Raw genomic sequence first — 12,650 nt, 5'->3', positions numbered from 1 at the left:
TCGAATTCTCTATCCTCACAAAAATTCATCTGTTGAGTAATATTATCAAAATTTCTACCCACTGCTCTCTGGGTAAAAGAAAAAAAGGAAAACCATACAAGAAATTTCATGCTATGTTATAACTTAGTCCAATATGGCTCATACTTCACCCACAGAGCGCCTTTTGGTAAAGGGTGTGAAGTGACCTTGAACTATGCTTCTATATAGGTCGAAGCTGGTCACCATCCCTATGTTGTCTAGTTTTTATGAAAATGGCACTTATTCTTCAGGCAAAAGGGTAATTTTTCTACGGTCATTATTCTACGTCGAAAAATGACCCTTGTCATTATTCTACGGGGGTTATTATTCTGCTTTACACCGGCCAACAATGAAATAGGCATTCCTACGTCACATTATCGTTTGACACAACTTCCCAAAGGCCAAGCTATCGTTAAAATATATATATATTTGTATTTAATTTTTCTACTTACGAAGGTCATAAAAGTAACATCAAATGTTTTGTTATATTGTATATGTCACAGGGTAAATTATTCACTGATACAATATTTATTTTAATATATTGATTTATATATTGATATATAATGTACTAATATTTATATATCATTTTCGTCATCCTCTATAAACATAGTGAATTACAGACCAGTGGAATTTACTACGTTTCCACATTTCATTCATATTCATGGTGTTTTACATTCATTGGTTGAGTTTGGAGTGTGAAAGGTCAAAGGTGTTTGGGTCATGTGAGAGTTGTATGATCGGTTGATATTTAAGAAATAGTGAATGAGTGGTTTTACAAGTTTTACATTTAAGTGCGCATGCATGGCGCCAAATACTAAATCTATCACACTTCACCCCCACACAGCAGAGAGAAAGGAAGAGTTTATCGCGATCCTTCTCCATAGTTATATTATCTATTTTATAATAGTTATATAAAATATATGTGATTTCGGTAAGTTCATTTAGCGCAGTTTCCAATGTTATTTGTTTAAATGATTAATTATTTAAAACATAAATTTATAAAATTCAAACATCTTAAAAGAAATTAAATGCGTGAATCTTAGTTGTGTGAATGTGTATTTTATTATATTCATTTCTGTAATAATTGTTACAGATCACCATCAATTCTATATATTGAAAAATATAAATTACACGAACCCAAACAGTTGAGTTGTTCGTTTTATCAACAAGAACGATTTGTGTTAACATTAAAATACGGCTGTGACATATATTATTTTACCGTTGGTGATATATACATGAATGTAGTAAATTACATTTTTTTTCCAAGAACAATCTCTGGTTGAGAAAAACAGCTTATAAACTGTATAAAAATAAGACCATTGCCAATTTCTTTCTTATTCTATCATTTTAATTTCCTCCACAGATTACAAATTACCAAGATACCCCGTGGTATTATCGGTTTATTCCATGCTGCGTCAATATTCAGAGACAAAAGGTATAAACTAACCTATAAGTATCGACTTTTCTATTTTATATTTTTTTCTTTCATTTAAAATATAGCTTTTATACATGGGTGTACCGTTTCATGAATAATATACTACACACAAAACAAACAAGGGTTAAAATTTTATATCATTGCCTGCTTTAATTTCATCACTTCCAAGACACATTTTTACAAATCAGATTTCAGATAAACTTGAGTTTTTCAGTTTAATTTTGAGGTTCATAATTGACATATCATTAAAGATAAGTGCATGTTAGATATGTTTTCTACTTTTTCTCACCAGGTCATTAAACCAAAGAGAAAGAAAAGAAGCGCAGGAGGACTATTTGGAAGAATTCGGAAATTCTTCAGCCAACACTCTCAGAAATTAAATGAAAATTGAAAAGGATTTAAATTTGAAAATGTTATATACATGTATTTTAAGATTATGAGAACAAAGAAGCTGTAGATAACGAATGTTTAGAACAACATATTTCTATTAAAGTATTGTTTAATTTGTTTGATTGTGTGACCTGTTTTTCTCCCGAGAGAGAGAGAGAGAGAGAGAGAGAGAGAGAGAGAGAGAGATAGAGAGAGAAAGTACACTGAATACTATATACAACATGCCCAAAAATATGAATGCAAAAAGTGATATAGGTTTTAAAACATATTATACCGATCAAAAAAGAAAGGGGGGGGGGCTTTGTAGTGAAATGCATACACGTCAAAAGCAAATCCTCTAAGGTGGCAGGGGATAGTTTCGAAGGAAAGACCCGGTCAAAATTTTGAAATAAAGGGAGAACCTGGGGTTTGGCTGGTTATTTGAGGGGTATAAATTGGTAGAATATTTATTGCATTCATTTTGTGGATAGAGGAGCTCATGTCAATTTCATTGATATATGACACTTTAATACTGGTAGCACTTTTCATCAGATATGGAATGAAAATGCGAAACTGTGGCCAAAATTTTCACTTTCGGTTTTGTGCTTGAAAAGTAGGGTGGGTTCAGAACACGAAATGTCACTCGAAAAGATGGTGATTGACCCCCCATCAATTGGTGATAATTTGCATGGGTATACATTAAGCTACCAATCCTATGGTAGTTTATGGCAGTTGCTCGGGACTGGAGCGTGGTTCTGGACCCGTGAAAATGTGAAAAAAGGGCAATTTTTAAGAAAATTTTGAGACCGTCCCTGGCTATTCTTTATAGTGCTATATGTAAGTTGTACTTGTTTTATTCTGAAATGTTTAAAAATTCTCAAGAGTCGGAACCATGTGTCCCCTGCATGCAAACCAATTTTAGCAAATATAAAAATCCACTGAAAAATTAAATCACATATATGAGCGCTATCTGCCTCACATTTCCTCGACCAAAAAAACTATCCCCTGCCACCTAATCTATGCAAAAGGCCAACGCATACATACACAGAATCAACAGCATTAATGAGAGCAGTATGCAGAGTTGTCGATCATACCTCACAAAGGTATGAATATTTGTTATCCTAGCCACGCTAGCGCTGATCCAGACAATTTTTCCAGTATATGTCCAAGAAGGTAAAATTTGGTTTTCCAGGCCGATGGGTGGTCCGCGACCTATTTATGGAAATCTATGTTAATTTCATATTTGAATTTATTTTTGCGGAAGAGGTAGTCCGGACTCCCCCTCTCCCGGACCGGCGTAAGACCTGCATCTTGTAAACCTTTGAATATTGATAAAATGTTCTGTTGGATCAAATTACAGGAAAAACACCAAAAACTCGAGGTAGCCCATTGAGCGTTAAAAGTGTCCTTTTTCTAACGTTTTTCAATTACCTACGGTTTCAATGCAATATAACATTTCATGCGTGACTCAATCGGGTTGATGCACCTCAAATTGTCCACACCGATATAGCATTGTTTTCTATCGTTAAACTGAGCGTGGTTACAAATGGAAACACACATAGAATCAAGAGAGGTATTTTAATTTTAAATTGAAAATTTCTCTTAATAGCCATCAGCAATATCTTTATTATGGTTTTTTTTAAAATCAGTTACTTTTATGAAATATCTTGATTTTAAAGGGAATAAAAAAAATCAACAAATATCCTGCAATGGATCTTGGTTAACAACAGAAATGTAGGGAAAATTACAATTTTTTTCACTACAATTACCATTTGTACTAAGATTTTGTTTAGAAACAAGGATTTACTTACAATTAAGTTATGTTTCTCTATGATGTACTTGAATACAACAAATTAATTTATTTCTTTAAAAGTTATTACAACGCTCTCGTTATTAACCGTCTTTTAGCTACATGATTTTAAGTTTAGATATTATTTTTTTTTAATGTAACCTGTTACATAAGACATTTAAAAGTACTCAACCAAATTTGAATGCTGATGCTGTAAATATAGATTCTATAGATTCATTCTCTTATAATAATTAATGCTGAATTGGTATGCTGATACAGGAAAGAAATATCTCTCTCTCTCTCTCTCTCTCTCTCTCTCTCTCTCTCTCTCTCTTTACAAATACTATGAATCAACTTACAGGAAAACATGAATTACTATGAGGCACAGCGAGCGGTGAGAATTTCAGCGATTCTAACGTTCTTCAATCGATACCGGATAACAGTATGTACATGCAAACAACTTTAAATGACTTGAAAACTTCTTTTTACCATTTTTGTTCGGCAGTTTGTTTTGGGTTTCGGTTTTTACGTTAGTATGCGCGGTTTATTTTACTGACATTTGTATTATTTTTTTCTTTCGTGCATTTTTTAAAACAAACCTTTTCGTTAGTTGAATGAAAAAAATTAATAATGTGTTGTTGGAAATCAGGTCTCAGGCTGTCTGGAAATGCCTTTGGAGGTGTTGGAGACACATCTTTTAGAGGTAAGAACTATTGTACATGTAGTTTGATCAAATTCTCTATTCTCATATAAATTCATCTGTTGAGTAATATTACCAAAATTTCTACCTGCTGCTCGCTGGGTAAAAGAAAAAAAGGAAAACCATACAAGAAATATCATGCTACCGGTATGTTATAACTTAGCCCAATCTGGCTCATACTTCACCCACAGAGCGCCTTTGGATAAAGGGTGTACAGTGACCTTGAACTATGTTTCTATATAGGTCTAAGCTGAAGGTCATAGCAGAATTATGCTTTTCATCCTATGTCTATTATTTAAGTGGGACCCTTTGGGATGGTCACCATCCCTATGTTTTCTAGTTTTTATGAAAATGGCACCTTTCTTCAAGCAAAAGGTTCATTTTTCTACGGCCATTATTCTACGTCGAAAAATGACCCTTGTCATTATTCTACCGGAGTCATTATTCTGCTTTACACCGGCTGACAATGAAATACACATGCCTACGTCACATTATCGTTTGACACAACTTGCCGAAGTCCAAGGTGTCGTTAAAATATATCTATATCTGTATTAAATTTTTCTACTATCGAAGGTGATTAAAGTAACATCAAAAGTTTTGTTATATGATATATGTGACAGGGTGAATTATTCATTGATACGATATTTCTTTTAATATATTGATATATAATGTCCTAATATTCATATATCATTTTCATAATCCTCTATAAACATAGCGAATTACAGATCACTGGAATTTACTATGTTTCCACATTTCATTCATATTCATGGTGTTTTACATTCATTGGTTGAGTTTGGAGTGTGAAAGGTCAAAGGTGTTTGGGTCATATGAGAGTTGTATGATTGGTTGATATTTAAGAAATTGCGAATGAGTGGTGTTACAAGTTTTTTGACATAACATTGTACATTTTTTAATCAAATTACCACACATGCGCGGATTAAGACTTTTTTTCGGTGGGGTCCCAGGGATATTTTTGTTTGCCCGGGGAGGGGGATCTTTGTTGGTATTTTCCGGTAATTTGGTCATTTTCAAGTTTCATATTTAGGCATTTTGCTGCTGTTTGACATAATTCATATATTCTAATAAACATGCATAAAATACTTATTAAATGTTTACAGTAGGAACCCCCCTCCCCTTCTAGATCCAAGCAAACCACCCATCACAAGTGAAGAAATAACAGTAGATAGCGATGATTGCAGAGGAAAACTAACTTCCAAACCCATAACGCCGGAAAAAAGCACGAGAGCCGTCCCTGGGGCCATCAAAGTTATAGTCAAGCTCACTTTTGATCTCAGTCACACTTTTTCAAAAGGCATATGTAATGGAAATGTGAGACTGAGGACAAAAGTGAGCTTGTCTAAGTTTTATGGCACCAGCGCCAGATCAGGCCAGTTGCCGAGCGACATTAAATATGGTTTAATCATTTAGCACTGGGTCTCGTATTTTTATGTGTAGATTGCCCTTATTCGAGTCTGAACACATGTCTTATCTTTCGCTTCAAAACTCTTAAGGTGGCTCTATACACCCACAGTTCAATAGAAGACCACAAAACATATACTTATCAAATATTAAAATAATGATAGGGATAATATAGGTGTTTTAAAAGAATTTTTAACGATTTTTTTCATGTTTTCGTAAAATATTTTTTAAAATAACAGCTATTAACAAATTGAGAGAATTTTTTGTCATATGATGGATATTTCCTTCGGACACATAAAAAATATAACACTTCTTAACATTCAAAAATGTTATCATTGCAATTTTTTTTAATATTTCCCCAAAACATAGTTTTTCATATTTCTTACTCTGTTTTCAAATCATCTGAAAAAGTTGCTTGATGTTATAAGAAAATGTATTTTAATAAATGTGACATAAAAAGAATTAATGAATATCATTGCAAATAAACACAAAAAATATTTTAAATTTTATTTGGTCTGAAAGTTCCTCAGGTAAGGGTTATCGTTCCTAAGTCCCAAGGCCCAAACACCTTGGGGACTTTCCATTTCTGAGTTGAAGAAAATTTCCTAAATATAATGTTGGAATGATAAATGCTTTAATGCAAAACTAAGAGTCAAAAATATAAAGGTGAAAATTGACTAGGCTAATAGGATTTATGTATCCCAACCTGAGAGAAATTCAAAGCAATCCTCCCATCCTTAAGGTGTCAATATTAATGTGCATTAAAGTATATTATAATTAAAATATTTTCACCGGTTCAGAAATTTTTTTCATCGTATTCAACCAAAAAATACGTTTTATAAAATGTTGGAAAGTTAAAAAATTTATTGTTATCAATGGGAATCGAACTCATGACCTACAAGGTTTGTAGTGAACCCACTAACCCACTGCGCTACGGTGTAACATATCGATGATGGGGAAAAACTATTCAAAAATTTATACTTGATTTTATTGTTTATTTCGATAAATAATACGACACAACGTGAAGGTGTCACATACCACATTATTTGTAAGTAATGAATTTTCCAATTATCAAATTAAATCTATTAATTTAACAAATTTTTCAAAAGAGCGGTCCCATACAATTCGCCTCAGTTTATATCAGCCAGTACCGAAATTGCATGCTTCCAGATTTACTTTTTTGCGTACTGCATCATCAAAAAGTGGTGTATAGAGCCACCTTAAAATCTAAAATATTTTTGGCAGAATTTCTGGAACATATATACATGTACCTTCCCAAAAAATTCGAAAAGAAAGACAACTCAAATTACATGTTCCGATGAAACAAAAATAAATGAGCAAGGTAATCTGCTGTGCACAATGCAACTATATGAGCAGATCCAGAAAAAACTTTTCTGTGGAGGTTTTTAAGCCTATTACAGGGAACTTAATTACTATGTGAATACTCTAAGCGGCCTACCTACCAACCTAGTCCTTGTTGCACATGGGGGAACATAGGGCAAGGTTCTAAGCGGCGGAAGGTCTGAACCCATCCACTCCCACCCTCGACCCCCCTCTAGATCAACGCGTGAAATTTGTTTTACTTATTAGAGGAGATTGTTAGTATTTATCATTTAACACACAGGCAGTCTGAATATGCCCTTAGAAGAACTTGAAGAGAAATACCAGTTGACTAGAAAGTACAGGATTCGACGATTCATACAAGATTGAACAATGGTACGTGAAGTTTGATCGAAGTATTCTTTCAGATGCATATCATTTGCCTCTAATTATATGAAATAGTTGTTGACCTAATAATGTGTATTCAAATAAGTATATGATATGCAAATTTACATCTAATTTACTATATGTTATGTGTGCAACCGTTGGAACTGTGGAACACTTGAAATATTTTGTGCATTATTGTAAACTGGTTGAACACTTGATCAGCCCCCCCCCCCAACATTTTAGACTCCAAAATGTTTAATGTTTATATTATATTATAATAGAGAGGTTAAGCATTTCAACGTGTACGTGTACGTGTAATTAGGGGAATCCCCTAATTTTATGTGTATTACGTCACAATTTCTGTATACGGCATAATTCTACAAGTTGTACAAAACGTGTAGAACCAAAAGTACACGTAGATGAAAACTTGTAGCAATTTTTGATAAGAATATAGACTAAGTGTACATAAGATGTTGTGTAATGTAAAGCCGACGGAAAATTTAGGACAACTATGCTTTTGGTTTCATCAAAGTCATAGAATTATTTCGTAAACAATGAGAGTTAACTGAACATGTTCAAAAGGTTGAATCTAATTATTTTACACGTACGCGTACACCTTCATATAACCAAATTTTGGTACGTGTTAACAGACTTGTAGTTTCACACGTACCCGTAGACGTACACGCTTATAAATGCTTAACCTCTCTAATATGTAAATTGTAAACTGATGGGCTGTGAGGCCAAAAGTTGTATTTCGGAATAAATAATACACCGCTTTGAATGTACAGTTTTGAGTCAACGATTATCATTCATAACTAGAGGTATAGTATCAATGCAAACATATGTTAACATTGAATTGAATTGAAACAATTGTTTCTTAAATACATTGAATGAGTTGCATGCTGTGTGGAAAATAATTATTACGGATTAAAAAAGCACTTTTGATATATTTAGCAAGGTCAACCAAGTTAGATACGTGATCTGAACCCAACAACTGAAGTACATGTAATTTAAAAAACTTGAAGGCTAATGATACTATCAGTTTATATATATTTTTCGTAGATTGTAATATTTTGGACATTGTATAATGAAATGAAACTCGTCTTCAATTTGTTGCATATCACAAACATCATCGAGCCTGCCTGCTCGTACCTTGATATCTTCCTGTTTTAAAATTTAAAAAAACAACAACGTGAAGACAGTCTTTTACATTAAGTATGTATCTTAATATTAATCTGGATTTGTTTTGTTATAATATATGATCATAAATGATCATTCATATCTTTCAATCCTGTTTTATTATACCCCCCGCAAACAAAGTTTGGGGGGTATATAGGAATCACCTTGTCCATCTGTCTGTCCGTCTGTCTGTGCAATCGTGTCCGGTCCATATCTTTCTTATGGGGAAACATTGGAAGTTTTTACTTCACACAAAGATTGCTTATGACCTAAGGGTGTGCCATGACCTTGACCTACGGTCAATTGAGGAAGTTCAAGGTCATTGTTTCAAAAATGCTAAATTCTGTCTGTGTCTTGTCTTGTATTAATGGAAATATTAGAAGCTAAAATTTGAAACAAAGCTTGCCTGTATCAGGCCACATAAAACTATTTTTAGACTATCATCCCCGTCTCTCTGAAAATGGCCTGCCCCGATGAATTTTTTTTGGAAAAAAAACTGTGTGGAAAAAAAATTTCGGAAAAAATCCGGCTCAGTATACCAATAATTCAAAATGTTTACATATTAAATTTTTCTTAGCGGGGGGGGGGGGGGGGGGATCAATTGTGAGCTTGCTCACAGTACCTCTAGTTTTAAAACAATCAACATAAATGTTGGGCGATCCACTGAATATACTTTTGCCAAATTGGCTAGGAAAGTTAGTTTTAACATGCACATGATTTAACATTTACATTATTTATCTACAGGTACATGTACTTTGGTGTTCATTAATTAAACGAATTTTTTTAAACGTATTTAAGAGAAATGACTATGAGTTAGAAATGTTTTAAAGCTAAGAATTATTCATGAAAAAATTGTAAATGAAACGCCTATTATTTTCCCTTTTTCCGAGGCTAAATAAGATATTATGATGAAATATTTAATCAAATAACTTAAATCAGATAACCGAAAATTGTCAACGATGATTACAATTTCCATAAAAACGAGAGTTTGTAAAATATCTTCATTATCAAAGATTAAGGATGAGTTTCATTTCATTCTAATCTGTCCATTTCATAAGGAAGTAAGAAAGTTGTATGGAAAAAAAAATTATGAAAAGCCCTCTGTCTTTATACTTGTTCAATTACTCTCGACAAAGATTATCAATGAGTTGCGTAATTTGGACAAATACCTTTATAAATGCTCAAAATTAAGAAATAACAGTAGATAGCGATGATTACAGAGGACAACCAACTTCCGAACCCCATGTGCCAGACCAAAGCATGGGAGCCGGCCCAGGGGTGGTTAACCAGGTCATGAGCTCGGTTACATTTTGAGGTTGTTGGATCATAATTAACAAGCAAATTGTAAGTGAAATTAAAATCTTCTTCATAACAATTACCATTTATACAAAGACTTTGTGTAGGAGCAAGAATTTGCTTAGAGTTAAGTTCTTTTTCTCTATAATGTACTTGAATACAACAAATTAACCTCCATTTCTTTAAAAGTTATTATTATAATGCTAGCCATAATAGCCGTCTTTTAGCTGCATAATTTTTAAGTTTTAGTTATCAATTTTTTATGTAACATGTTCTATAAGACTTTTAAAAGTACTCAACTAAATTTGAATGCTGTAAATATAGATTTGATAGATTCATTCTCTTATCATAATTAATACTGAATTGGTCTGCTGATCTCTCAAGAAATCTCTCTCTCTCTCTCTCTCTCTCTCTCTCTCTCTCTCTCTCTCTCTCTCTCTCTCTCTCTCTCTACAGTACTATTAATCTATTTACAGGAAAATAACGTATATGAGGAGGCCAAGAGAGCCTTGAGGATTTCAACAATTCTCACATACCTTAATAGACAATGGATATCGGTATGTATATACCTTTTAAAAGACCTGAAAACTTATTTGTATGTATCTTTTTTTTTCTTTTTTTTATTCATAATTTCTTGTTCTGCTACTTGTTTTGGTTTTTTGTTTCTTTGTTTCAGTCATTAGTATGCGCGGTTTTTTTTTTATTGACATTTGTATTAATTTTTTTTCAGTCTTTTTTTTTTTAACTATTTATCGTTTGTTGTATGAAAAAAATTTAATATTGATTTGTTGGGTGAAATCAGGTCGAAGGATGCTTGGAAATGCCTTTGGAGGTGTTGGAGACACATCTTTTAGAGGTAAGAACTATTGTACGTGTAGATTGATCGAATTCTATATCCTCACAAAAATTCATCTGTTGAGTAATATTATCAAAATTTCTACCCACTGCTCGCTGGGTAAAAGAAAAAAAGGAAAACCATACAAGAAATTTCATGCTAGGCTATAACTTAGTCCAATCTGGCTCATACTTCACCCACAGAGCGCCTTTGGGTAAAGGGTGTGCAGTGACCTTAAACTATGTTTCTATATAGGTCGAACTGAAGGTCATCGCAGAATTATGCTTTTCATCCTATGTACATTTATATTTATTTAAGTGGGGCCCTTTTAATTGGTCACCATCCCTATGTTGTCTAGTTTTTATGAAAATTGCACTTATTCTTCAAGCAAAAGGTTCATTTTTCTACGGTCATTATTATACGTCGAAAAATGACCCTTGTCATTATTCTACCGGGGTCATTTTTCTGCTTTACACCGGCCAAAAGTGAAATAGGCATGCCTACGTCACATTATCGTTTGACACAACTTCCGAAAGCCCAAGCTGTCGTCGAAATATATCTATCTCTGTATTTAATTTTTCTACTCACGAAGGTTATAAAAGTAACATCAAATGTTTTGTTATATGGTATATTATTTTACTGCTGGTGATATATACATGATTGTAGTAAATTACATTTTTTTACAAGAACAATCTCTGCTTGAGAATTACAGCTTATAATCTGTATAAAAATAAGACCATTGCCAATTTATCTATTATTCTGCCATTTTAATTTCCCAATTTTCAGACTACAAATTACCAGGATACCCCGTGGTATTATCCATGCTGCATCAATATTCAGAGACAAAACGTAGAAACTAACCTATAAGTATCGTCTTTTCGATTTTATACTTCTTTTCTTTCATTTAAAATATAGCTTTTATACATGGGTGTACCGTTTCATGAATAATATACTAAACACAAAACAAACATATCAAGGGTTAAAATTATATTTCATTGCCTGCTTTAGGATAATTACATCACTTCGAAAACAAACTTTTACGAGTCAGATTTCAGATAAAGTTTTGAGGTTCATAATTGACAAATTGTTAAAAATAAGTGCATGTTAGATATGTTTTCTACTTTTTCTCGCCAGGTTATGGAACCAAAAAGAAAGAAAAGAAACACTGGAGGACTATTTGGAAGAATTCGGAAATTCTTCAGCCGACGGATTGAAAAGAATTAAAAACTTGATAATGCTGATAACAAACGTTAACGGTGTAATACTGGTATATATATTATTACATGTATAAAGTAATAAAGTATTGTTAATTTTGCTTCATTGTGTGACCTGCTTTTCTTCTGATGGAGAGAGGACATTTCATCTCAAAGAGTGAATGATTAATCTCTTGAATACAATTTTGACATTTCATTGTAAATTTTTTAATCAAATTACCACACATGCGCGCATCAAAATTTTTTCCAGTGGGGTCCGAAGGATATTTTTGTTTGCCCGGGGAGGGGGATCTTTGTTGATATTTTCAGGTAATTTGATCATTTTCAAGTTTCATATATAGGCATTTTGCTGCTGTTTGACCCAATTCATATATTCTAATAAACTTGAATAAAATACTTATTGAATGTTCAAGTGTACAGGAGGAACCCCCCTTCTAGATCCAATAAACCACCCATTACAAGTGAAGAAATAACAGTAGATAGCGATGATTACAGAGGACAACCAACTTCCGTACCCCATGTGCCAGACCAAAGCATGGGAGCCGGCCCAGGGGTCATGAAAGTTATAGACAAGCTCACTTTTGATCTCAGTCACACTTTTTCAAAAGACATATAATGGAAATGTGAGACTGATAGGGACATTAAATATGGTTTAATCATTTAGCACTGGTATTTCTATCTCAAGGTAT

General features: G+C 33.1%; 1 protein-coding gene across 1 annotated transcript; it reads left to right on the top strand.

Moving 5' to 3' along the window:
• The first annotated feature begins 4,241 nt into the window (after positions 1 to 4,241).
• Positions 4,242 to 11,971, top strand: LOC128162171 (uncharacterized). The gene is made up of 6 exons (XM_052825359.1): positions 4,242 to 4,314; positions 9,932 to 9,960; positions 10,389 to 10,469; positions 10,715 to 10,768; positions 11,534 to 11,596; positions 11,882 to 11,971. Exons 1-6 carry the CDS (start codon positions 4,242 to 4,244, stop codon positions 11,969 to 11,971), a joined length of 390 nt encoding a protein of 129 aa, XP_052681319.1.
• Positions 11,972 to 12,650: the final 679 nt, after the last annotated feature.

The sequence above is a fragment of the Crassostrea angulata genome, chromosome 9 (genome assembly GCF_025612915.1).
Source record: "Crassostrea angulata isolate pt1a10 chromosome 9, ASM2561291v2, whole genome shotgun sequence".
Lineage (NCBI taxonomy): Eukaryota > Metazoa > Mollusca > Bivalvia > Ostreida > Ostreidae > Magallana > Magallana angulata.
Note: the sequence above shows the minus strand (reverse complement) of the source record. Positions and strands in the feature narration are given on the sequence as shown.

Coding starts and splice junctions, on each gene's coding strand:
- LOC128162171 (XM_052825359.1), top strand. CDS start 4,242: ATGTGTTGTTGGAAATCAGGTCTCAGGCTGTCTGGAAATGCCTTTGGA. Junction 10,470..10,714: donor TTAATAGACAATGGATATCG/GTATGTATATAC, acceptor GGGTGAAATCAG/GTCGAAGGATGCTTGGAAAT. Junction 10,769..11,533: donor TGGAGACACATCTTTTAGAG/GTAAGAACTATT, acceptor CCCAATTTTCAG/ACTACAAATTACCAGGATAC.